The 25610-nt window shown below is 41.0% G+C and overlaps 3 protein-coding genes and 2 gene segments (V, D, J or C); 4 read left to right on the top strand and 1 right to left on the bottom strand.

Moving 5' to 3' along the window:
• Positions 1–2566: 2566 nt before the first annotated feature.
• LOC139215756 (zinc finger protein OZF-like) lies at positions 2567–3972 on the bottom strand. Its single transcript, XM_070846798.1, has 3 exons — positions 3942–3972; positions 3229–3726; positions 2567–3147 (listed from the first exon to the last, which is right to left on the bottom strand). Exons 1-3 carry the CDS (start codon positions 3970–3972, stop codon positions 2567–2569), a joined length of 1110 nt encoding a protein of 369 aa, XP_070702899.1.
• Positions 3973–4305: 333 nt separating this feature from the next.
• Positions 4306–11604, top strand: LOC139215755 (zinc finger protein interacting with ribonucleoprotein K-like). Its single transcript, XM_070846797.1, has 3 exons — positions 4306–4719; positions 4882–5328; positions 10646–11604. Exons 1-3 carry the CDS (start codon positions 4449–4451, stop codon positions 11602–11604), a joined length of 1677 nt encoding a protein of 558 aa, XP_070702898.1. The 5' UTR covers positions 4306–4448.
• A 1478-nt stretch (positions 11605–13082) lies between these two features.
• On the top strand, positions 13083–14797 carry LOC139215753 (Ig kappa-b4 chain C region-like). The segment is given in 3 exon segments: positions 13083–13091; positions 13334–13460; positions 14293–14797. Coding segments are annotated over 3 exon segments (465 nt in total).
• Positions 14798–17188: 2391 nt separating this feature from the next.
• Positions 17189–20798, top strand: LOC139215752 (zinc finger protein interacting with ribonucleoprotein K-like). The gene is made up of 2 exons (XM_070846796.1): positions 17189–17225; positions 19957–20798. Exons 1-2 carry the CDS (start codon positions 17189–17191, stop codon positions 20796–20798), a joined length of 879 nt encoding a protein of 292 aa, XP_070702897.1.
• Positions 20799–22750: 1952 nt separating this feature from the next.
• LOC139215751 (Ig kappa-b4 chain C region-like) lies at positions 22751–24461 on the top strand. The segment is given in 3 exon segments: positions 22751–22759; positions 23002–23128; positions 23957–24461. Coding segments are annotated over 3 exon segments (465 nt in total).
• The last annotated feature ends 1149 nt before the right edge of the window (positions 24462–25610 follow it).

The raw sequence follows: 25610 nt of genomic DNA, 5'->3' as shown, positions 1-25610 counted from the left end.
GGATGCAGCCAGGTTCACCACAATGATGTTCTGCTACGATGGAGAAACAGTGAAACAAGCAGCACTGACCTTCCTCCATCTGTTCTCCATGTTACTGAAATGATCCTTTTCTGTTAGAAGGTGATCGTCTTTCTCCAGGCTGGATTTGACTCTCTAACCCTTCTCCTCTTCATCATGTCTTCCAGGTTCATCAGGACAAATCATGACTCAGTCTCCTGAATCTCAGTCTGTTCTTCCAGGACAAACTGTCTCCATCAGCTGTAAAGCCAGTTCAAGTGTTAGTAACTACCTCCAGTGGTACCTTCAGAAACCTGGAGAAGTTCCTAAACTCCTGATTTATACAGCAACAACCCGTCAGTCTGGAGTTTCAGGTCGTTTTAGTGGAAGTGGATCTGGGACTGACTTCACTTTGACCATCAGTGGAGTTCAGGCTGAAGATTCAGGAGTTTATTACTGTCAGCAGGGTTACAGCTCCCCGTTCACACAGTGAAACAGCGTCGTACAAAAACCTCCTTCAGCAGAAGAGGAACTGACTGCACTAAAACTAAAACAACAGCTTTGACTGGGAAACAAATTTGGTCAATCAACATTTTAACCAACACTAAATCAAAACTAATTAACTAATTAATACTGTTAGTTAATATATATATAAACATATTAATAAATACATATATTATCTCCGTTTAAGAATGATATCAGTGCTTTAATCAGCATATACTAAAATTTTAAAATATATATATTTGATATCTTTTTTCATAGAAACATTCTCACTGTGGAAACAATTTACAAAATTTAATCTCAATTGAATATAATTTTGTCATGTCGTTTTGTAATTTTGCATGTTTTTTCTATGGGTTTTATATAATTGCTATAATTTCTATAATTGCCAGAAAATTCACATTTTTTGAAACTGGAGTGTTTATTAACAAATTACAAAAAAAAATATTATTTTCTTCTTCTAAGTTTAAAAAGTTTTAATTTTTATAATTTTTGCTACATCCGGCAATTTATGCTCACAGTTTGTTTATCTTAAACAAACAAAAACATATAAAATACAAAAACACTGATGATGTAGAGGCGTATGTATCAAATCTGATACAGTAGGCGGTAAAGGGTTAAACAGTTCAAGGGTTATAACTGCAGATCATACATTTTTATGCTGATGATATCGTGCTTTTTAAGTGAGATTGAGAAAATATTTTTATGCACCTTTTTGTCGACACCTGAAGTTTCTTAATGTCCATCTGGCTCCATATTTTATCTGTTTTATAATCTTCATATATCTGTAATTTTCTTGTCTTTGTCTATTGCATGCCAGTTTTCATGCCGGTTTTCTCTGTTAGAAGGGTTTTTGGGGAGTTTTCCCAGACCGGGGGCTCTAAGGACAGAGGGTGGCAGAGGCAAATTGTGATTGTGTGTTTCAGTCAGATGTATTTTCTGTTCCTCACTCACACTGTTTCACTTCCCTTTAAGAACATTTGTCATGCATATCAGCACAGAAATACTCATATTTCAATTTTTTTTAAAAGTCTTTGTAGATAAACTTGATATATTTTCAGTGCTAATTTCATACATTTAATCAAAACATACTTACTGTCTTTGCTCAGCTGAAAGTGAAAAGCAGAAAGCAGCAGCAGCAGCACCTCCCGGACTGGAGAGCCAACAGTCAACAGTCTTTCTTTCACTGCAACATAAACTTACAGGATATCCACAAACAAAACATATCCGAAAGGTTATTTTTTTACCAAGACTGCTTTAATTCGTGCAAGTCCAGGTCCAGAAATGAGTCTGCATATGTATTATGACAGATAATTAATCATAAATGTTTAGAATATTGTAGTTTTTTCTTCATTACATATGCAGAAAAATAAAATACATTATCAAAACGCACACACACGTCATTCAGGTCCAGTCTGAGCTGCCCACATACTTCTGAAAAGGGACTAATCAGGTAAAATCAGTTCAAATACCACACAGGATGGAGCCCTTAACTCATAACTGAGGAGTAATTAAATGGGCCTGTTGATGAATTGACTCATTCAACTCGTTCAAATCAGTGGAGGTGGTTCATAATAATAACGTCATGGTCTGCTGAGCTTCTGCAGTGTCACACATCCACAAAAAACGCATCTGGAATTTTTTCAGCTGGATTTGTGAGCTTTTGATAATGAGCTAAAGGGCCCTTATTATAATATTATTATCATTTAACCCTTATTAGAAGAGGAGATGTGCATGTAGTGGTGGCTGACTCCTATCAGTCATCCCAGGGCGTCTCATGCTGTAATCTCTGTCCTTTTCTCTCTCTCCGTGCTTCTGTAGCTGCTGACCGAGCCTCACCAAGACATTCCCTGTTTTCACCCCTCGGCTGGTTTTCCAAATGTGGAAGCATGTTTTTTTAGTGTAGTTACAACAGTTGTTGTAGTTGCCATTTTATTTCTTAGAGCCTGACATACAACCTTCTACATGAGTGGCCAACATGAACGCTGAAGCACGACATATTTTGAGGAGCACATCACAGGTTTTAGGTGCTCAGAGCTTCAGTGCTGCTGAACAAGCATCTGTAGCTTCATTTGTTTCTGCTGCTCTCACTGTCACACTTGTGTGTTTTGAAATTTTGTAACCGAGTGAATTTTTTATCACAAACGCTGCAACTGAATCGTTTCTCCTCTGTGTGGACAGTCATGTGTTCTCTCAGAGTTCCCTTTAAAGCAAATCCTTTACCACAAACTGAACAACTAAAAGGTTTCTCCCCTGTGTGGACAATCAGGTGTTGTCTCAGAGTTTCCTTTCGTGCAAATCCTTTGCCACAAATTGAACAACTGAATGGTTTCTCCCCTGTGTGGACAGTCAAGTGCCGTCTTAGAGTTCCCCGTTCTCCAAATCCTTTTCCACAAATTGTACAACTAAATGGTTTCTTCCCAGTATGGATTCTCATGTGTCTAACCAGTCCGTCTCTGACACTGAAACTTGCTTTACAGACTGAGCAGCTGAAAGGTTTTTCTCCTGTATGAACACTTAAGTGTGACGTCAAACTGGAGCTTTGAGTGAACCTGGTACCACAGATGGAGCAACAGAAGGGTTTCTCCCCTGTGTGGATCCTCATGTGCCTCACAACATCTCCTCTCCACATAAAAGTTTTTTTACAAACTGAGCAATGAAATGGTTTCTCCCCAGTGTGGATTCTCATGTGTTTAACTAAACTGTTTTTAACACCAAAACTTGCTTCACAAACTGAGCAGCCGAAAGGTTTTCCTTCTGAGTGAAATCTCGTATGATTTGTTAAGGAAGTCTTCCAGGAGTATCTTTTACCACAGATTGAGCAACTAAATGGTTTCACCCCTGTGTGAATTATATCGTGTTTCTGCAGACGTCCCTTGTGGTCAGAGCTTGGAGCACATTCAGAGGAGCTGACTGATGTTTTCCCAGCTGGTTCTGATCCCCCACAGTCCTCTCTGTTCTCTTCAGTTTGGCTCTGATGAAGCTGTGAGGACTGAGGCTTCTCTTCATCATCGTCTTCACTCTTCACAGCCACAGGAGAGAATGTGATCTTGGTGATATCGGCCTCCTCCAGCCCTCCAAGCTGCTCTCCCCCCTGACTGCTCCAGAGTTCCTCCTCTTCCTCCTTAATGTGAGGAGGCTCTGGTGGCTCCTCCTGGTCCAGACTGGGGCTCCTCTGCTGCTGCTCAGGGGGAACCTCTTCTTTACTCACCACCAGCTGCTGGACGTCTGTGGACAGGAAACAAACACACACATACATTTTATATACTGCAGTTAATACACACATAGAAATAAAAAATATCTATATCTGAGTAAATCTAAAATAACGCCATGTTTAAATTCCATGTCCAACGTGATGACAAGGTTTTTATTTTGATGGTGGTTCAGTTCTTCTTGTCTCCTGTGAACTTCACATTGATGCTCTTCTGTCCACATTGACCGACCTGCTCTGTGCCGCGTGTCTTCGGGCTTCATGTGAGCTTCCCGGTGCTGGAGCTGCTGCTCAGGCCGCTTTGAGCTCCCCGTTAAACACACCGACAGTCTCCGCCGGAAGTCCTCTGGTTCCTGCCGCGTATTCTCCGTATTTCCTGCGGCAGCACCAGGGGGGGGGCGGGGGGGCTTTAATGGCGCAGCAGGGATCCGAAGACTGCGCACAATTCGCCCATTTTCTGCGCACTTTCTCCAAACAGGAAACAGAGAGCTAGACCGGAAGTAAAATTAACCACTGACTTCCGCGTTGGCGATGATTTAATGATCCATGTTGTTCTCCCGGAACCATTCAGCACCACACCTCGTTTCCCCCCGGACTCTTTCAGTGTCGGAGCTCTGCCCGGTCCGTCGCTCCTCTGTCGGTGTCTTCTTCTCCTCCAACGATATTAACTCCGAGTTTGGGCTGTTTTTCAGGACCAAACGCTTCATATCAGCAGCCAGAGGCGGAAAGTCAAAGCAACATGTCCGCAGACCGGCACATGTTCCCCCCGCCCTCCTCTCCGTCCCCTCCCGGAGCGGTGGAGGGTTTCGGCGGCGTGGACCCTCAGAGCGGCCCGCCGTCAGAGACGGAGACCCTGAGGATGTTCGTTACCGAGCGGCTGGCGGCGGCGGTGGACGACATCCTGGGAGAGTTCGTGAAAACGGTGAGCCGGTACCGGGAGCAGATAGACCGGCAGCGGAGACAGCTGGACGGCCTGAGGTCCGAGGAGGGCAGGAGGAACCCGGAGGAAGGTCATCACATGTCTGCACCCTGTGACAGAGAAGAAGTCCACCATCCCAGTGACTGTCCTCTTTGTACGGAAGGTTTTCAGAAAGTAGTGCTGTCAGTGGTTTAACTGTTGACAGGAAACTAGACTGTTCTGAACCATGTGTGTGTTTGTTTCCTGTCCACAGACGTCCAGCAGCTGGTGGTGAGTAAAGAAGAGGTTCCCCCTGAGCAGCAGCAGAGGAGCCCCAGTCTGGACCAGGAGGAGCCACCAGAGCCTCCTCACACTGAAGAGGAAGAGGAACTCTGGAGCAGTCAGGGGGGAGAGCAGCTTGGAGGGCTGGAGGAGGCCGATATCACCAAGATCACATTCTCTCCTGTGGCTGTGAAGAGTGAAGACGATGAACCAGCTGGGAACTTTAATCCAGATCATCATGAGAAGACTTCAGACTCCTCTGAGTGTGAGACTGATGACAGTAGCGACTGGGAGGAGACCAGAGAACCTCAGTCAGGTTTAAACTCTCTGCAGAACAAAGAAGATCCTCTGAGTGATGAAGACTGTAACACTGGAAAAACACCGGTCAGCTCCTCTGAAGATGTTCCAAGCTCTGACCACAAGGGACGTCTGCAGAAAGGCAAAATAATCCACACAGGGGTGAAACCACTTAGTTGCTCAATCTGTGGTAAAAGATACTGCTATGAGGCTTCGTTAACAAGTCATATGAGATTACACTCAGAAGGAAAACGTTTCAGCTGCTCAGTTTGTCAAGCAAGTTTTGGTGTTAAAAACTATTTAGTTAGACACATGAGAGTCCATGCTGGGAAGAAACCTTGTAGTTGTAGAATTTGTGGTAAAAGATTTGCACAACAGGCCGCTCAAAGACGACACATGGCCGTCCACACGGGGGAGAAACCATTCAGTTGTTCAGTTTGTGGCAAAGGATTTGCACGAAAGGACAATCTGGGATTACACCTGACTGTCCACACCGGGGAGAAACCTTTTAAGTGTTCGGTTTGTGGTAAAGGATTTGCTATAAAGAGAAGTCTGAGAAAACACTTGCTTGTCCACACAGAGGAGAAACGATTCAGTCGCAGCATTTGTGATAAAAAATTCACTCAGTTACAAAATTTCAAAACACACGAGTGTGACAGTGAGAGCAGCAGAAACAAGTGAAGCTACAGATGCTTGTTCAGCAGCACTGAAGCTCTGAGCACCTAAAACCTGTGATGTGCTCCCCAAAGATATGCTGTGCCTCAGTGTTCATACTTTTTTATTCAAGATGAGGCTGCATGATCATTTTAATATTTTTTTACTTTTTGTGCATTAATAATGCAGCAATTTACATACTGTAGCATTTCGGCTTTTACTGTTACGGTGCCACTATTTTGGAAAAGAAAAACCAAATTCTTCCTCATCTGTTATCAGAATCAGAGTAAAAGTAAAAAGAATAAATCAGTAAAAAGTTAGAAAATGAACTAGAACAATAAGAATAAGAACAAGAAAAACATCCAACATACCAGAGAGCGAAGTATGTGAATGATTTAAGTTTTTCAAAGCAGGAAACTGCGCCGTGTGTTTATGTGATGAGGTCTTTTATAGATGTAAGAGTGTTTTATTTTGTTAAAATATGAGTGTTGTGAACTGGAAGTGAAACAGCGTGAGTGATTTACCAGCTTGTCGCAGTGTTTCAATGTTATTTTAGTGTTTCCAGATGAGGCAGAAGTGTTCATCATTTTAATGTTCATCATTATCAAAGTGATTTTTTTCTATGATTGTAAAACATTTTCTGCTGTAGACTTTGCAGACTGTAATATTAGACCTTTGGAATAAAATAGAGAAACAATAAAGTTACTCTGAAGTGCCTCAATGGTAAACTGTGATATATATTATTCTAGGTGTATCCAAAGAGCAGCACTCTCTATTAACTAAAAATAGTCACTGATATCACACCACTGATCTGATGTTAAACTGTCCCTTGTCACCAGTTCTTTAAGTTATGTACTGCTCAGATCTTTTATTTGAACGCTGCGTGGCGTTTATAACCCTCACGTAGCCTTACGAGGAACAGGAGGAACTGAGCTCAACCTATTTTTCAATAGGTTCAACACAACCCCCATCCATGTGAGCGCAGACAGTTTGTCTAGGCCCCCCCCCTCCCTCTCCAACACCCCTGCTACCATCCACACCTCTCCCCATCGACTCCTCTACTACCCTCCCCCCTCTCAGTGGATCTTACTTATCTTATACAGACCAACCCCAAAACACCTCACAGGCAGGGGATAATAGCTAATGCTTTTTACTGAATCCATGAGTGATGTATAAACAGAGCTTAACAAATGTCTCAGACCAGCTGTCATAAAAAAAAAAGAAAACACAAATATTTTAGAAATCTGTCAAAAACTTGTTTCAAATTAAACATTGTATTTTTATTTATTAGGCAAATAACAAACTGGAACAACTAAATAGTCCTTATTCACATGTTTGAACCAGAAATCCCTGATTCCTCTTTTCCACCGTCTCTTTTGTTATTGAGCTCCAAATAGTTCCCAGCTGTTCCCTCAGACTTGCTTTGGATTAAATGTGTGTGTGATCTATTTTTAATCCAATAAATCCCAGATCTGTTCGATAGGATTCAAGTCTGGACTTTGACTTGTCCAGTCCATCAGTTCCTCTACTCCAGATTCCTTTTACATCATTTCAATACATCATTTTGATCAAAGAGCTGCACACACTGGTGGATTAACCATTACAGGAACTAAAGAAATATTTTGGTGATCAGCAAAAAGCGGAAAGCGGAAGTCACCTCAGACTCACATCCGGTTAGCCGAGAATGCTAAATCAGAATCAGAATCACTTTAATAATCCTCAGGGGGAAACTGCTTTTTGTTCCACACAGCCCCAAAAGAATAAGAATAAACTTCAAACACAAAAGTAATAATAATAATAATATATAACAACAAAAAAAGAAAGACTAAATGAAGTTAGCCTAGCCTGCCAGCTGTATCCGGCTCAGAGTCAGTGTTTGATAGAGTCCAGACTTCTTCAAGGATTCTCGATAGACTCTGTGATATTCTCCTTATTTCCAGGTGTCTTTCCGTATTAATCATCTCCAGCTGCCGCACGAAGCTAATGAAGCTAATGAAGCTAACGAAGCTAATGGAGCTAATTCAACCCGGAAGTTGGAAACGACCGTAACCTAGCAACGCGGCGCCTGTCGGAGAGTCCAGCCTGTTTCTACTGGGGGTGTCTGGAGGAAAGGTTGGTGTAAAAATGTCCAAAGTCCAGATGCTGAGAGCTTCTGTCGGCCAGAGACTGAGTGCTGCTGCTGAGGAGATATGTGGGCTGTTTGAAAGAACCAGAGCAGAGTAGGAGGAGGAGAAGGAGGAGGCAGCGGTGTTTTCAGGCCTGAAGTCCGGATCCTCAGAGCAGGTGTGTCCGGCATCGGCTTTCCCGCCTTGACTGCTTTAATCAGCTGGGAGTGAGTAGGGATGTGGTACGAGGGTCCGAAGGGGGACCGGGATCCCGGTAGTGATGGCCGATCAGCCTAAACAGCCCACAGCTTAAAAGACAGTGGATGTTCAGCAGGCCAGCTGGCAAATGTGATCTCATTTCAAATGTTTAACTAGTTTTAGTAAAGTGGGGGTGTGTGAAGAACAGGACAGAGACTGTTAGTGTCACTGTTTATGAGCTTTTATTAAGAAAGAAGAGTTTACCTGCCGTTTTTGGACTCAAGCGGTTTCTTAATATCATCTGTCTATCTGTCTATCTATCTATCTATCTATCTATCTATCTATCTATCTATCTATCTGTCTGTCTATAGATCTATCTATCTATCTGTCTATCTATCTATCTGTCTATATAGATATCTATAGATCTATATCTACCGTTATTTAGAACTATCTATCTATCTAACTATGTAACTAATTCATCTATCTATTCCTCTCTCTGTGTAGCTAACTATCTACCTATCTACCTATCTAACTATCTAACTATCTACCTATCTACCTATCTAACTATCTAACTATCTACCTATCTAACTATCTAACTATCTACCTATCTACCTATCTAACTATCTAACTATCTACCTATCTACCTATCTAACTATCTACCTATCTAACTATCTACCTATCTACCTATCTACCTATCTAACTATCTAACTATCTACCTATCTACCTATCTACCTATCTAACTATCTAACTATCTAACTATCTATTGATCTATTGACGCTGATTCTCCTCAAAATACTCAGTCTGATACAGCACTACTAACTCTGACAGCATTAACCAGAGACAGGTGATCCCTGAACACTCTCCAGACCTCCAAGCGATTCACCTGAAAAACCGAACCAGTCAGGTGATTCGTATGACGTCACTAGCACGTCACCAAACCACGCTTCGGCACAGTGGTTTGATACAATTGTTTCACGAGCTACCGCGCACGTGAAACAAACCAGAGGAAGCTAACCAGGGGAAGCTAACCAGGGGAAGCTAACCAGAGGAAACTAACCAGGGGAAGCTAACCAGAGGAAGCTAACCAGGGGAAGCTAACCAGAGGAAACTAACCAGGGGAAGCTAACCAGGGGAAACTAACCAGAGGAAACTAACCAGAGGAAGCTAACCAGGGGAAGCTAACCAGAGGACGCTAACCAGGGGAAACTAACCAGAGGAAGCTAACCAGAGGAAGCTAACCAGGGGAAACTAACCAGAGGAAGCTAACCAGGGGAAACTAACCAGAGGACACTAACCAGAGGAAGCTAACCAGGGGGAACTAACCAGAGGACACTAACCAGAGGAAGCTAACCAGAGGAAGCTAACCAGAGGAAACTAACCAGAGGAAGCTAACCAAACCAATGTGTAAAAGCCAGTAAATCATTTATTACGCCACTTGTTCAACAAGCACAAGTTTGTAACATGAAAAGTGACATTTCTCCAGTTTGTTTTTTTTGAGCTAACAGCTGGTTAAGATAACAGCTTGTTAAGCTAATAGCTGGTTAAGCTAATAGCCTATAGCTAATGATGCTAACAAGCTCATTTTACAGACATTTTAGATTTGTTTCTAGAGAGATATCTAAATTTTAAAAATTATATAAGTATTTATTTAAGCATGAGTTTGATGTCATGTTCCAGATTTGTTATTATTATTATTTGTAGTTATCACCTTGACTTAATGTTCAGTTTGACAGACATCTAATTTCTTGTAAAGCTCCTCTGATGGACTGTAGTGGAGGTTAGATCAGGTGTTCTGTGGTCATATAAAGGTGGATCACTGCCACCTTCCACCTGACACCACTGTTGGTGTTGCAGGTTGAAGATACAAAAACCTGTATGCAGGTAGGATATGGACCAATACGGAACAATGCTTTAACTACTATTATTACTTTTAATAACATTATTTAAAACATTTGAACATGCTGAGGGCTCAACCCTGCAAGGCAAGTTGTAAAGGAGCGTAAAGGAGAGAGAGGTAGAAAGGGCCAGACTGTGTCTTTTTAAACTTAATGGTGCCTTGTGTTTGCCGCGTTCCTGCCAAGAGTCCATTTGAACTTGTGCTATTCAAGACTTCAGACGTGGACGTTTTTCAGTTGTTGACATTTTCAGAATTATTATTTTGATAATTCAGGATAATATGTGATGGATGGTGAGTTGCTCTATTGTCATTTTGTATAAAGAAGAGAAGGAGAATTTCCAGTGGCCTCACATTTCCTGCATTAATGCTACATTAACCACCTGCTAGCTAGCTAAAGTGGGTTCTAGAGGCCGACACCAGGGAGTCTTTTGGTGTCATGTTGTTCTCATGACCACTTGAATGCTAAACATATTGTGTATATGACTTCCCTTGTCGTAACTTGAGGGCAGCATGATGCTATGTTAATGTAGAACAGAGAACTTTTAAATGTTAACAGGAGATTACGGTTCTCTAAACTGTTTATGTACTTCCTGGTTTTTCCACAGACGTCCAGCAGCTGGTGGTGAGTAAAGAAGAGGTTCCCCCTGAGCAGCAGCAGAGGAGCCCCAGTCTGGACCAGGAGGAGCCACCAGAGCCTCCTCACATTAAGGAGGAAGAGGAGGAAGTCTGGAGCAGTCAGGGGGGAGAGCAGCTTGGAGGGCTGGAGGAGGCCGATATCACCAAGATCACATTCTGTCCTGTGGCTGTGAAGAGTGAAGACGATGATGAAGAGAAGCCTCAGTCCTCACAGCTTCATCAGAGCCAAACTGAAGAGAACAGAGAGGACTGTGGGGGATCAGAACCAGCTGGGAACTTTGATCCAGATCATCATGAGAAGACTACACAGTCCTCTGAGTGTGACACTGATGACACTTGTGACTGGGAGGAGACCAGAGAACCTCAGTCAGGTTTAAACTCTCTACAGAACAATGAAGATCCTCTGAGTGATGAAGACTGTAACACTGGAAAAACACCAGTCAGCTCCTCTGAATGTGCTCCAAGCTCTGACCACAAGGGACGTCTGCAGAAACACAGTGGAATTCAAAGAGGAGAGAAACCATTTCGTTGCTCAATTTGTGGGAAAGGATACAGTTTGAAGTTGACTTTAAAGAGGCACATTAGACTTCACTCAGAAGGAAAAAAATTTAGCTGCACAGTTTGTGAAGCGCGTTTCAGTGTCCGCAGTAGTTTGGTTTACCACATGAGAATCCATACTGGGGAGAGACCATTTAGTTGTTCAGTTTGTAGTAAAACATTTATAAAAAAGGGATATCTGAAACAACACCTGCAAGTTCACACAGGAGAGAAACCGTTTAGTTGTTTAATTTGTGGTCAAGGATTTACACGAAAGGAATCTCTGAGACGACACTTTGTCATCCACACGGGGGAGAAACCATTCAGTTGTAGTGTTTGTGAGAGAAGATTCACTTACAGCCATCATTTAAAAGTACACAAGTGTCTGTGAGACAGGCAGAATGAAATAACACTGCAAAGATGCTTGATGTGTCTTTTTTGCAGCAGCAGCAGCAGTTTTGAAGTACTGAGGACAAGACTTTGCTAATGATGTTACCCAAAATATCACACTTCTTTTTTGCTTCTCAGCTAAAATGAAGTTTGTTTTTTTTAAATAAAGCGTGGTTACATGTTCCATCACCTTTTGTTATTTGATGTTATTTTTGAGATGCGTTGTGGGCTTGGACTTGGGAGCTATTACATCTTTGAAATATATGTATATATTTAACACTGTGTGTGTGTGTGTGTGTGTGTGTGTGTGTGTGTGTGTGTGTGTGTGTGTGTGTGTGTGTTCTCAGTGAACTGTATCAGCCTCCAGCTGCAGCAGGCAGTTCAGTTTCTGTTCAGTCTGACTGACTGAGGAGGTTTTTGTACGATGCTTTTTCACTGTGTGAACACATCCTGACTGTTGATGGTGTGATCACTCTGACAGTAGTAAACTGCTGCATCTTCAGCCTGAACTCCTCTGATGGTCAGAGTGAAGCTGGTCCCTGATCCACTGCCTGAAAAACGATCTGGAATTCCAGTTTCTAGCTGATCAGCCCAGTAAATGAGGGGTTTAGGAGCTTCTCCATGTTTCTGTTGGTACCAGGATAAAAGGTAGACACTAACAACATATTCCACATCCTGACTGATCCTACAGCTGATGGTGACGGAGCCTCCCACAGCAGAGCTCACTGCTCCAGGCTGAGTCACTGTGACCTGACCTCTGGACTCTGAGGACACAGAGACAGAAACATAAAGCAGCGTCACGGTTTAGTCGGCTTCATTTCAGAGGGACGGATGTTGGTGGAGGAGAGGAGTCTGATGCTCTGGACTTTACCTGTGAAGCAGCAGCAGAGGAGAGTCCAGATGAGGACGGAGGTCAGAGTCATGTTTGTGATGAGGAGGATTTCTGTGGCTTCTGTTGTTGTGAAGGACGGCTGTCAGTCATCCAGTGTTCAACTCTCAGGACTATAAACTCTCCCAGAGCAGTGGAGCATGGTGCTGCTGATGCAAAGTGGCTCTCTATGGAAATGCTCCGACTCCAGCAGGGACTTGGGTTATTCTGATGATGCTGTTTCTCAATGGATCGATCAATTTACCAGAATATTGATTAGGAGTGTGTCAGTGATTATTTTTATATGGATCTGATATGATGACTGTGAAGCATTTTTGTAATGAACTTGTTCTAATTTAATTTAGTGCTGAAGAAATACATTTTAGTTTCATATAAATTTAAAAATATTTCTGTAAAAACATTAAAAAAAAGGTTGTATTTTTTGTTAGATTGCATATAAAATACATTTATTTTGAAAAACAGGAAGTGTTCATGTTGAGTCTGTTGTTCACAGTCAGAGAGCCGTGTCTCTCTGCAGTCAGAGGTTTTTGTACGACCACTCAGTCAGTTTGTATCACTGTGGTACACGTTCGGTGGAGGAACCAGACTGGATGTTGGAAGTAAGTCCTATTTTCATGTATTCTATTCAATCAGTGATCAATATTTCCTTTTCTACATGAATCTTTCTCTACAAATTGAAATGTGTGATTTTACATCTTAATTTCTCATTTCTGCAGTTTTGTGTAAAAGCCCCAAAGTGCAGTTTAATATTTGAAATTCAATTGTGAATGTAGTTACTATAATTGATTGGAGCAGAGAAGTCATGGGTTTCAGGTTAAAGCTGAAACTTGAGGACTTGTAGTTGAAGTTTAGTCAGACAGAGTCAGAGAGCCGTGTCTCTCTGCAGTCAGAGGTTTTTGTACGACCACTCAGTCAGTCTGTGTCACTGTGGTGGACTTTTGGTGGAGGAACCAGACTGGATGTTGGAAGTAAGTTTCTACACAAATATTAAATATCGTATCATCAGAGAAGGATTTCATTTCTGTGTCCGAACATTTGTAGTAGATTTAAAATTACATTAGACTGATCGAAATCACTCTGAAGACTCAATTTCATTGTCAGTTTCTCCTCTTAACCTTGAGGTTGAACTCAATGCAGTTTCTTAAAATGTTCTATGTGATTAATCCTTAATTTTAAACTGCTTCGAGTTTGAATTAAATTTGTTTTAAATAGTGAGAATGAAGATGAAAATGTTAAAAATGCTTCAAAATCTCTGAACAGATGATTGTTTGAAATCATTTCAACAGGTTTCTGAGGCTGTTCGGTGTTCAAACCTGCTGTGTGGAGATTTTTAATATGGTTGTCAGATATTTTTAGCTGATAATGTTCATTAAAAGTGGATCTGGTTCACTTTTGACATTTTATTAGTTTTGACGGTAAATGCGTTTGCTTAAATGTACCAGTGCTCTGAACTAATTTTCAGTCATCTAGGATTTAATTCAAACTGCGTTTATGTGTTTTTGTGTTCATTAGTATGAAATATAGAAGAACAAAGAGTTTTCTGTTGATTAATATAGATGTGAATCTTGTATTTCCAGTGTACTTTGATATATTTCAGGTCATGTCAGGACTCTTTCTGTGCTGATGTGCATGAAAGGTTTGTTGAAGGGAAGTGAAACAGTGAGTGAGTGACTGGTGGAGCAGAAAAACTGACAGAAGCTCCTGAAAGCAGAAAACCAGCTCTCACACAGTGAAGGTGTCCAAGGTGCTGGTGTTTGATTGACAGCTGTGCCGTCCTCTAATCTGACTGGTGTCTCCTAGGTGATGTCCGTCCCACCCTGACGGTGCTGCCCCCCTCCAGTATGGAGCTGCAGCAGGGGAAGGCCACGCTGATGTGTCTGGCCAACAAGGGCTTCCCCTCAGGCTGGAGTCTGGCCTGGAAGGTGGACGGCAGCAGCGTCGGCAGCAGCTGGGAGCAGAGCAGGAGCCCCGGGGTGCTGGAGAAGGACGGCCGCTACAGCTGGAGCAGCACCCTGAGGCTCCCTGCTGACCAGTGGAGCAAGGTGGGCTCTGTGACCTGTGAGGCCACCCAGGGCTCCCAGTCTCCAGTCTCAGAGACACTGAGGAGAGACCAGTGTCCCGGGTCCTGAGCTGACCCACTGGGACTGTGCTACTGGTTTTACTCTGCTGCTGCTCTCAGTCTGCTCTCTGTAACACTGTCTCTCTCTCTTTTAGTGGACGTGTTTCAGTAACAGTATTTACCAGCTTGTTGCAATGTTTCAATATTATTTCAGTGTTTCCACATAATAAAGACGTGTTCATCAGATCAGGTGTTTCCATGTTTATTATCATCAAAGTGTCTTAAAGAATATTCATTAATGTTAGTGATCATATTATATTCAGAGGAAAACTGAGCCGACAAAAGATTTTCTTTGATTATACAAATAATGTGTAACACCACATGATGTATAATAATATATAATGTATCTTAAAGGAAATTATAAAGCCAGACAAACTCCACATTATAATTTTTTTGATGGTAATAGTAGTCTGTAGTAAATAGTAGTCAATCCTAACTGATATGAAAGTCTTTATGACTGTGGAAATTTATCTGCTTAAGTAATTTGTCTGTAAACATAAACCCACTGCAAGAACATGTTAATGAATAAGAATTCAGTTATCTGTGTGTGTGTGTGTGTGTGTGTGTGTGTGTGTGTGTGTGTGTGTGTATCCACCTAACATTCATTATTCTTTCAACAAAAACTACAAGAGTCTGACAAATATTTACTGCCTCTGAAATAAATAGCAGTATATCATCAGCATAGAGAGAGATTTACATACTGCTTTTGCTGAAGAGCTCAACTGTGGAGACACGTGAAAGTAACATGAAAAGAAAAGAAATATTGATTTTTGAATTACAAACTCCACAAATACTTTTATGATTCATAAAACACATTTGTTTGCTGGAACATAAAACACGCTAAATGACTAAAATACATTTTAGACACGATTAGTAAGTAAGTTAGTTAGACTCCACTGATTGAACGTTCTTGGATTAATTAAATTAAATTAAATTAAATTAATTAAAAACAGAGTACACTTGAGTTTCTGTAACAAATTGTAAGATATAAAATAAATCAATAACATTTTCACGTTTAGTATCAAATAACTAAACTCACTTATAACAATAATAACAGTTATTATTGTAAATTATTAACAAGCAGTTAAAGTGCTCTTTACAGCCGACAAAGGAGAGAATACAGAAACACACACATTCCCACATTATAAATATAAATAAACCAGTAAATAAAAGCTTCTGAGAGAGTTTCATGATTTTCTTCCGTGCCGTCATTTGGAGCTGTGAGAACTTTTGGTCTGTAAGTTTCATTTCTTGAATTTAGGAATCGTATCATTTATAAAGACGCTGCCTTTACAGTCATTGTCTATGTAGGCTGAACTTAATCAGTAAAATGTTATAATCTTTCTCCAGTTCTCTCCTCAGTTATAGCAGCTGCATCGTTAAACTAAAGGTAAAACTGACAAACTTAGACTGTGAAAAGTCGAACAGGATGTAAATATTTCTGTGATTTTAGAAATCTGTCAAAAACTTGTTTCAAATTAAACATTGTATTTTTATTTATTAGGCAAATAACAAACTGGAACAACTAAATAGTCCTTATTCACATGTTTGAACCAGAAATCCCTGATTCCTCTTTTCCACCGTCTCTTTTGTTATTGAGCTCCAAATAGTTCCCAGCTGTTCCCTCAGACTTGCTTTGGATTAAATGTGTGTGTGATCTATTTTTTAATCCAATAAATCCCAGATCTGTTCGACAGGATTCAAGTCTGGACTTTGACTTGTCCAGTTCATCAGTTCCTCTACTCCAGATTCCTTTTACATCATTTCAATACATCATTTTGATTAAAGAGCTGCACACACTGGTGGATTAATCATTACAGGAACTAAAGAAATATTTTGGTGATCAGCAAAAAGCGGAAAGCGGAAGTCACCTCAGACTCACATCCGGTTAGCCGAGAATGCTAAATCAGAATCAGAATCAGAATCAGAATCAGAATCACTTTAATAATCCTCAGGGGGAAACTGCTTTTTGTTACACACAGCTCCAAAAGAATAAGAATAAACTTCAAACACAAAAGTAATAATAATAATAATAATATATAACAACAAAAAAAGAAAGACTAAATGAAGTTAGCCTAGCCTGCCAGCTGTATCCGGCTCAGAGTCAGTGTTTGATAGAGTCCAGACTTCTTCAAGGATTCTCGATAGACTCTGTGATATTCTCCTTATTTCCAGGTGTCTTTCCGTATTAATCATCTCCAGCTGCCGCACGAAGCTAATGAAGCTAATGAAGCTAACGAAGCTAATGAAGCTAATTCAACCCGGAAGTTGGAAACGACCGTAACCTAGCAACGCGGCGCCTGTCGGAGAGTCCAGCCTGTTTCTACTGGGGGTGTCTGGAGGAAAGGTTGGTGTAAAAATGTCCAAAGTCCAGATGCTGAGAGCTTCTGTCGGCCAGAGACTGAGTGCTGCTGCTGAGGAGGTATGTGGGCTGTTTGAAAGAACCAGAGCAGAGTAGGAGGAGGAGAAGGAGGAGGCAGCGGTGTTTTCAGGCCTGAAGTCCGGATCCTCAGAGCAGGTGTGTCCGGCATCGGCTTTCCCGCCTTGACTGCTTTAATCAGCTGGGAGTGAGTAGGGATGTGGTACGAGGGTCCGAAGGGGGACCGGGATCCCGGTAGTGATGGCCGATCAGCCTAAACAGCCCACAGCTTAAAAGACAGTGGATGTTCAGCAGGCCAGCTGGCAAATGTGATCTCATTTCAAATGTTTAACTAGTTTTAGTAGAGTGGGGGTGTGTGAAGAACAGGGCAGAGACTGCTAGTGTCACTGTGTATGAGCTTTTATTAAGAAAGAAGAGTTTACCTGCCATTTTTGGACTCAAGCGGTTTCTTAATATCATCTGTCTATCTATCTATCTATCTATCTATCTATCTATCTATCTATCTATCTATAGATCTATCTATCTATCTATCTATCTATCTGTCTATCTATCTATCTATAGATCTATCTATCTATCTATCTATCTATCTATCTATCTATCTATCTATCTATCTATCTATAGATCTATCTATCTATCTATCTATCTATCTATCTATCTATCTGTCTATCTATCTATCTATAGATCTATCTATCTATCTATCTATCTATCTATCTATCTATCTATCTATCTATCTATCTATAGATCTATCTATCTATCTATCTATCTATCTGTCTATCTATCTATCTGTCTATATAGATATCTATAGATCTATATCTACCGTTATTTAGAACTATCTATCTATCTAACTATGTAACTAATTCATCTATCTATTCCTCTCTCTGTGTAGCTAACTATCTACCTATCTACCTATCTACCTATCTACCTATCTAACTATCTATTGATCTATTGACGCTGATTCTCCTCAAAATACGCAGTCTGATACAGCACTACTAACTCTGACAGCATTAACCAGAGACAGGTGATCCCTGAACACTCTCCAGACCTCCAAGCGATTCACCTGAAAAACCGAACCAGTCAGGTGATTCGTATGACGTCACTAGCACGTCACCAAACCACGCTTCGGCACAGTGGTTTGATACAATTGTTTCATGAGCTACCGCGCACGTGTGTCGGAGCCTCAGGTGTCAGAGGACCATCACGAGATCCCGGAAGCTCTGTGTTTCAGTGACAGTCACCGATAGTGAAGAAGCTAACCAGAGGAAGCTAACCGAAGGAAACTAACCAGGGGAAGCTAACCGAAGGAAACTAACCAGGGGAAGCTAACCAGAGGAAACTAACCAGAGGAAACTAACCAGGGGAAACTAACCAGAGGAAGCTAACCAGAGGAAACTAACCAGGGGAAGCTAACCAGAGGAAACTAACCAGGGGAAGCTAACCAGAGGAAACTAACCAGAGGAAACTAACCAGAGGAAGCTAACCAGAGGAAACTAACCAGGGGAAGCTAACCAGAGGAAACTAACCAGAGGAAACTAACCAGAGGAAGCTAACCAGAGGAAACTAACCAGGGGAAGCTAACCAGAGGAAACTAACCAGAGGAAACTAACCAGGGGAAACTAACCAGGGGAAGCTAACCAGAGGAAACTAACCAGAGGAAACTAACCAGAGGAAGCTAACCAGAGGACACTAACCAGAGGAAGCTAATCAGAGGAAACTAACCAGGGGAAGCTAACCAGAGGACACTAACCAGAGGAAGCTAACCAGAGGAAACTAACCAGAGGAAGCTAACCAGAGGAAGCCAACCAGGGGAAGCTAACCAGAGGAAGCTAACCAGAGGAAGCTAACCAGAGGAAGCTAACCAAACCAATGTGTAAAAGCCAGTAAATCATTTATTACGCCACTTGTTCAACAAGCACAAGTTTGTAACATGAAAAGTGACATTTCTCCAGTTTGTTTTTTTTGAGCTAACAGCTGGTTAAGCTAATAGCTGGTTTAGCTAACAGCTGGTTAAGCTAATAGCCTATAGCTAATGATGCTAACAAGCTCATTTTACAGACATTTTAGATTTGTTTCTAGAGAGATATCTAAATTTTAAAAATTATATAAGTATTTATTTAAGCATGAGTTTGATGTCATGTTCCAGATTTGTTATTATTATTATTTGTAGTTATCACCTTGACTTAATGTTCAGTTTGACAGACATCTAATTTCTTGTAAAGCTCCTCTGATGGACTGTAGTGGAGGTTAGATCAGGTGTTCTGTGGTCATATAAAGGTGGATCACTGCCACCTTCCACCTGACACCAGTGTTGGTGTTGCAGGTTGAAGATACAAAAACCTGTATGCAGGCAGGATATGGACCAATACGGAACAATGCTATAACTACTATTATTACTTTTAATAACATTATTTAAAACATTTGAACATGCTGAGGGCTCAACCCTGCAAGGCAAGTTGTAAAGGAGCGTGAAGGAGAGAGAGGTAGAAAGGGCCAGACTGTGTCTTTTTAAACTTAATGGTGCCTTGTGTTTGCCGCGTTCCTGCCAAGAGTCCATTTGAACTTGTGCTATTCAAGACTTCAGACGTGGACGTTTTTCAGTTGTTGACATTTTCAGAATTATTATTTTGATAATTCAGGATAATATGTGATGGATGGTGAGTTGCTCTATTGTCATTTTGTATAAAGAAGAGAAGGAGAGTTTCCAGTGGCCTCACATTTCCTGCATTAATGCTACATTAACCACCTGCTAGCTAGCTAAAGTGGGTTCTAGAGGCCGACACCAGGGAGTCTTTTGGTGTCATGTTGTTCTCATGACCACTTGAATGCTAAACATATTGTGTATATGACTTCCCTTGTCGTAACTTGAGGGCAGCATGATGCTATGTTAATGTAGAACAGAGAACTTTTAAATGTTAACAGGAGATTACGGTTCTCTAAACTGTTTATGTACTTCCTGGTTTTTCCACAGACGTCCAGCAGCTGGTGGTGAGTAAAGAAGAGGTTCCCCCTGAGCAGCAGCAGAGGAGCCCCAGTCTGGACCAGGAGGAGCCACCAGAGCCTCCTCACATTAAGGAGGAAGAGGAGGAACTCTGGAGCAGTCAGGGGGGAGAGCAGCTTGGAGGGCTGGAGGAGGCCGATATCACCAAGATCACATTCTGTCCTGTGGCTGTGAAGAGTGAAGACGATGATGAAGAGAAGCCTCAGTCCTCACAGCTTCATCAGAGCCAAACTGAAGAGAACAGAGAGGACTGTGGGGGATCAGAACCAGCTGGGAACTTTGATCCAGATCATCATGAGAAGACTACACAGTCCTCTGAGTGTGACACTGATGACAGTTGTGACTGGGAGGAGACCAGAGAACCTCAGTCAGGTTTAAACTCTCTGCAGAACAATGAAGATCCTCTGAGTGATGAAGACTGTAACACTGGAAAAACACCAGTCAGCTCCTCTGAAGATGTTCCAAGCTCTGACCACAAGGGACGTCTGCAGAAACACAGTGGAATTCAAAGAGGAGAGAAACCATTTCGTTGCTCAATTTGTGGGAAAGGATACAGTTTGAAGTTGACCTTAAAGAGGCACATTAGACTTCACTCAGAAGGAAAAAAATTTAGTTGCACAGTTTGTGAAGTGCGTTTCAGTGTCCGCAGTAGTTTGGTTTACCACACGAGAATCCATACTGGGGAGAGACCATTTAGTTGTTCAGTTTGTAGTAAAACATTTATAAAAAAGGGATATCTGAAACAACACCTGCAAGTTCACACAGGAGAGAAACCGTTTAGTTGTTTAATTTGTGGTCAAGGATTTACATGAAAGGAATCTCTGAGACGACACTTTGTCATCCACACGGGGGAGAAACCATTCAGTTGTAGTGTTTGTGAGAGAAGATTCACTTACAGCCATCATTTAAAAGTACACAAGTGTCTGTGAGACAGGCAGAATGAAATAACACTGCAAAGATGCTTGATGTGTCTTTTTTTTTTGCAGCAGCAGTTTTGAAGTACTGAGGACAAGACTTTGCTAATGATGTTACCCAAAATATCACACTTCTTTTTTGCTTCTCAGCTACAATGAAGTTTTATGAATGAAGTGTTTTGTTTGTTTTTTTAAATAAAGCGTGGTTACATGTTCCATCACCTTTTGTTATTTGATGTTATTTTTGAGATGCGTTGTGGGCTTGGACTTGGGAGCTATTACATCTTTGAAATATATGTATATATTTAACACTGTGTGTGTGTGTATGTGTGTGTGTGTGTGTTCTCAGTGAACTGTATCAGCCTCCAGCTGCAGCAGGCAGTTCAGTTTCTGTTCAGTCTGACTGACTGAGGGGGTTTTTGTACGATGCTTTTTCACTGTGTGAACACATCCTGACTGTTGATGGTGTGATAACTCTGACAGAAGTAAACTGCTGCATCTTCAGCCTGAACTCCTCTGATGGTCAGAGTGAAGCTGGTCCCTGATCCACTGCCTGAAAAACGATCTGGAATTCCAGTTTCTAGCTGATCAGCCCAGTAAATGAGGGGTTTAGGAGCTTCTCCATGTTTCTGTTGGTACCAGGATAAAAGGTAGACACTAACAACATATTCCACATCCTGACTGGTCGTACAGCTGATGGTGACGGAGCCTCCCACAGCAGAGCTCACTGCTCCAGGCTGAGTCACTGTGACCTGACCTCTGGACTCTGAGGGCACAGAGACAGAAACATGAAGCAGCGTCACGGTTTAGTCGGCTTCATTTCAGAGGGACGGATGTTGGTAGAGGAGAGGAGTCTGATGCTCTGGACTTTACCTGTGAAGCAGCAGCAGAGGAGAGTCCAGATGAGGACGGAGGTCAGAGTCATGTTTGTGATGAGGAGGATTTCTGTGGCTTCTGTTGTTGTGAAGGACGGCTGTCAGTCATCCAGTGTTCAACTCTCAGGACTATAAACTCTCCCAGAGCAGTGGAGCATGGTGCTGCTGATGCAAAGTGGCTCTCTATGGAAATGCTCCGACTCCAGCAGGGACTTGGGTTATTCTGATGATGCTGTTTCTCAATGGATCGATCAATTTACCAGAATATTGATTAGGAGTGTGTCAGTGATTATTTTTATATGGATCTGATATGATGACTGTGAAGCATTTTTGTAATGAACTTGTTCTAATTTGATTTAGTGCTGAAGAAATACATTTTAGTTTCATATAAATTTAAAAATATTTCTGTAAAAACATAAAAAAAAAGGTTGTATTTTTTGTTAGATTGCATATAAAATACATTTATTTTGAAAAACAGGAAGTGTTCATGTTGAGTCTGTTGTTCACAGTCAGAGAGCCGTGTCTCTCTGCAGTCAGAGGTTTTTGTACGACCACTCAGTCAGTTTGTATCACTGTGGTACACGTTCGGTGGAGGAACCAGACTGGATGTTGGAAGTAAGTCCTATTTTCATGTATTCTATTCAATCAGTGATCAATATTTCCTTTTCTACACGAATCTTTCTCTACAAATTGAAATGTGTGATTTTACATCTTAATTTCTCATTTCTGCAGTTTTGTGTAAAAGCCCCAAAGTGCAGTTTAATATTTGAAATTCAATTCTGAATGTAGTTACTATAATTGATTGGAGCAGAGAAGTCATGGATTTCAGGTTAAAGTTGAAACTTGAGGACTTGTAGTTGAAGTTTAGTCAGACAGAGTCAGAGAGCCGTGTCTCTCTGCAGTCAGAGGTTTTTGTACGACCACTCAGTCAGTCTGTGTCACTGTGGTGGACTTTTGGTGGAGGAACCAGACTGGATGTTGGAAGTAAGTCCTATTTTCATGTATTCTATTCAATCAGTGATCAATATTTCCTTTTCTACACGAATCTTTCTCTACAAATTGAAATGTGTGATTTTACATCTTAATTTCTCATTTCTGCAGTTTTGTGTAAAAGCCCCAAAGTGCAGTTTAATATTTGAAATTCAATTCTGAATGTAGTTACTATAATTGATTGGAGCAGAGAAGTCATGGATTTCAGGTTAAAGCTGAAACTTGAGGACTTGTAGTTGAAGTTTAGTCAGACAGAGTCAGAGAGCCGTGTCTCTCTGCAGTCAGAGGTTTTTGTACGACCACTCAGTCAGTCTGTGTCACTGTGGTGGACTTTTGGTGGAGGAACCAGACTGGATGTTGGAAGTAAGTTTCTACACAAATATTAAATATCGTATCATCAGAGAAGGATTTCATTTCTGTGTCCGAACATTTGTAGTAGATTTAAAATTACATTAGACTGATCGAAATCACTCTGAAGACTCAATTTCATTGTCAGTTTCTCCTCTTAACCTTGAGGTTGAACTCAATGCAGTTAAAATGTTCTATGTGATTAATCCTTCATTTTAAACTGCTTCGAGTTTGAATTAAATTTGTTTTAAATAGTGAGAATGAAGATGAAAATGTTAAAAATGCTTCAAAATCTCTGAACAGATGATTGTTTGAAATCATTTCAACAGGTTTCTGAGGCTGTTCGGTGTTCAAACCTGCTGTGTGGAGATTTTTAATATGGTTGTCAGATATTTTTAGCTGATAATGTTCATTAAAAGTGGATCTGGTTCACTTTTGACATTTTATTAGTTTTGACGGTAAATGCGTTTGCTTAAATGTACCAGTGCTCTGAACTAATTTTCAGTCATCTAGGATTTAATTCAAACTGCGTTTATGTGTTTTTGTGTTCATTAGTATGAAATATAGAAGAACAAAGAGTTTTCTGTTGATTAATATAGATGTGAATCTTGTATTTCCAGTGTACTTTGATATATTTCAGGTCATGTCAGGACTCTTTCTGTGCTGATGTGCATGAAAGGTTTGTTGAAGGGAAGTGAAACAGTGAGTGAGTGACTGGTGGAGCAGAAAAACTGACAGAAGCTCCTGAAAGCAGAAAACCAGCTCTCACACAGTGAAGGTGTCCAAGGTGCTGGTGTTTGATTGACAGCTGTGCCGTCCTCTAATCTGACTGGTGTCTCCTAGGTGATGTCCGTCCCACCCTGACGGTGCTTCCCCCCTCCAGTATGGAGCTGCAGCAGGGGAAGGCCACGCTGATGTGTCTGGCCAACAAGGGCTTCCCCTCAGGCTGGAGTCTGGCCTGGAAGGTGGACGGCAGCAGCGTCGGCAGCAGCTGGGAGCAGAGCAGGAGCCCCGGGGTGCTGGAGAAGGACGGCCGCTACAGCTGGAGCAGCACCCTGAGGCTCCCTGCTGACCAGTGGAGCAAGGTGGGCTCTGTGACCTGTGAGGCCACCCAGGGCTCCCAGTCTCCAGTCTCAGAGACACTGAGGAGAGACCAGTGTCCCGGGTCCTGAGCTGACCCACTGGGACTGTGCTACTGGTTTTACTCTGCTGCTGCTCTCAGTCTGCTCTCTGTAACACTGTCTCTCTCTCTTTTAGTGGACGTGTTTCAGTAACAGTATTTACCAGCTTGTTGCAATGTTTCAATATTATTTCAGTGTTTCCACATAATAAAGACGTGTTCATCAGATCAGGTGTTTCCATGTTTATTATCATCAAAGTGTCTTAAAGAATATTCATTAATGTTAGTGATCATATTATATTCAGAGGAAAACTGAGCCGACAAAAGATTTTCTTTGATTATACAAATAATGTGTAACACCACATGATGTATAATAATATATAATGTATCTTAAAGGAAATTATAAAGCCAGACAAACTCCACATTATAATTTTTTTGATGGTAATAGTAGTCTGTAGTAAATAGTAGTCAATCCTAACTGATATGAAAGTATTTATGACTGTGGAAATTTATCTGCTTAAGTAATTTGTCTGTAAACATAAACCCACTGCAAGAACATGTTAATGAATAAGAATTCAGTTATCTGTGTGTGTGTGTGTGTGTGTGTGTGTGTGTGTGTGTGTGTGTGTATCCACCTAACATTCATTATTCTTTCAACAAAAACTACAAGAGTCTGACAAATATTTACTGCCTCTGAAATAAATAGCAGTATATCATCAGCATAGAGAGAGATTTACATACTGCTTTTGCTGAAGAGCTCAACTGTGGAGACACGTGAAAGTAACATGAAAAGAAAAGAAATATTGATTTTTGAATTACAAACTCCACAAATACTTTTATGATTCATAAAACACATTTGTTTGCTGGAACATAAAACACGCTAAATGACTAAAATACATTTTAGACACGATTAGTAAGTAAGTTAGTTAGACTCCACTGATTGAACGTTCTTGGATTAATTAAATTAAATTAAATTAAATTAATTAAAAACAGAGTACGCTTGAGTTTCTGTAACAAATTGTAAGATATAAAATAAATTAATAACATTTTCACGTTTAGTATCAAATAACTAAACTCACTTATAACAATAATAACAGTTATTATTGTAAATTATTAACAAGCAGTTAAAGTGCTCTTTACAGCCGACAAAGGAGAGAATACAGAAACACACACATTCCCACATTATAAATATAAATAAACCTGTAAATAAAAGCTTCTGAGAGAGTTTCATGATTTTCTTCCGTGCCGTCATTTGGAGCTGTGAGAACTTTTGGTCTGTAAATTTCATTTCTTGAATTTAGGAATCGTATCATTTATAAAGACGCCGCCTTTACAGTCATTGTCTATGTAGGCTGAACTTAATCAGTAAAATGTTTT

Source organism: Pempheris klunzingeri, chromosome 16 (assembly GCF_042242105.1).
Source record: "Pempheris klunzingeri isolate RE-2024b chromosome 16, fPemKlu1.hap1, whole genome shotgun sequence".
NCBI classification, from domain to species: domain Eukaryota; kingdom Metazoa; phylum Chordata; class Actinopteri; order Acropomatiformes; family Pempheridae; genus Pempheris; species Pempheris klunzingeri.
This window is presented reverse-complemented; position numbering and strand designations above follow the sequence as displayed.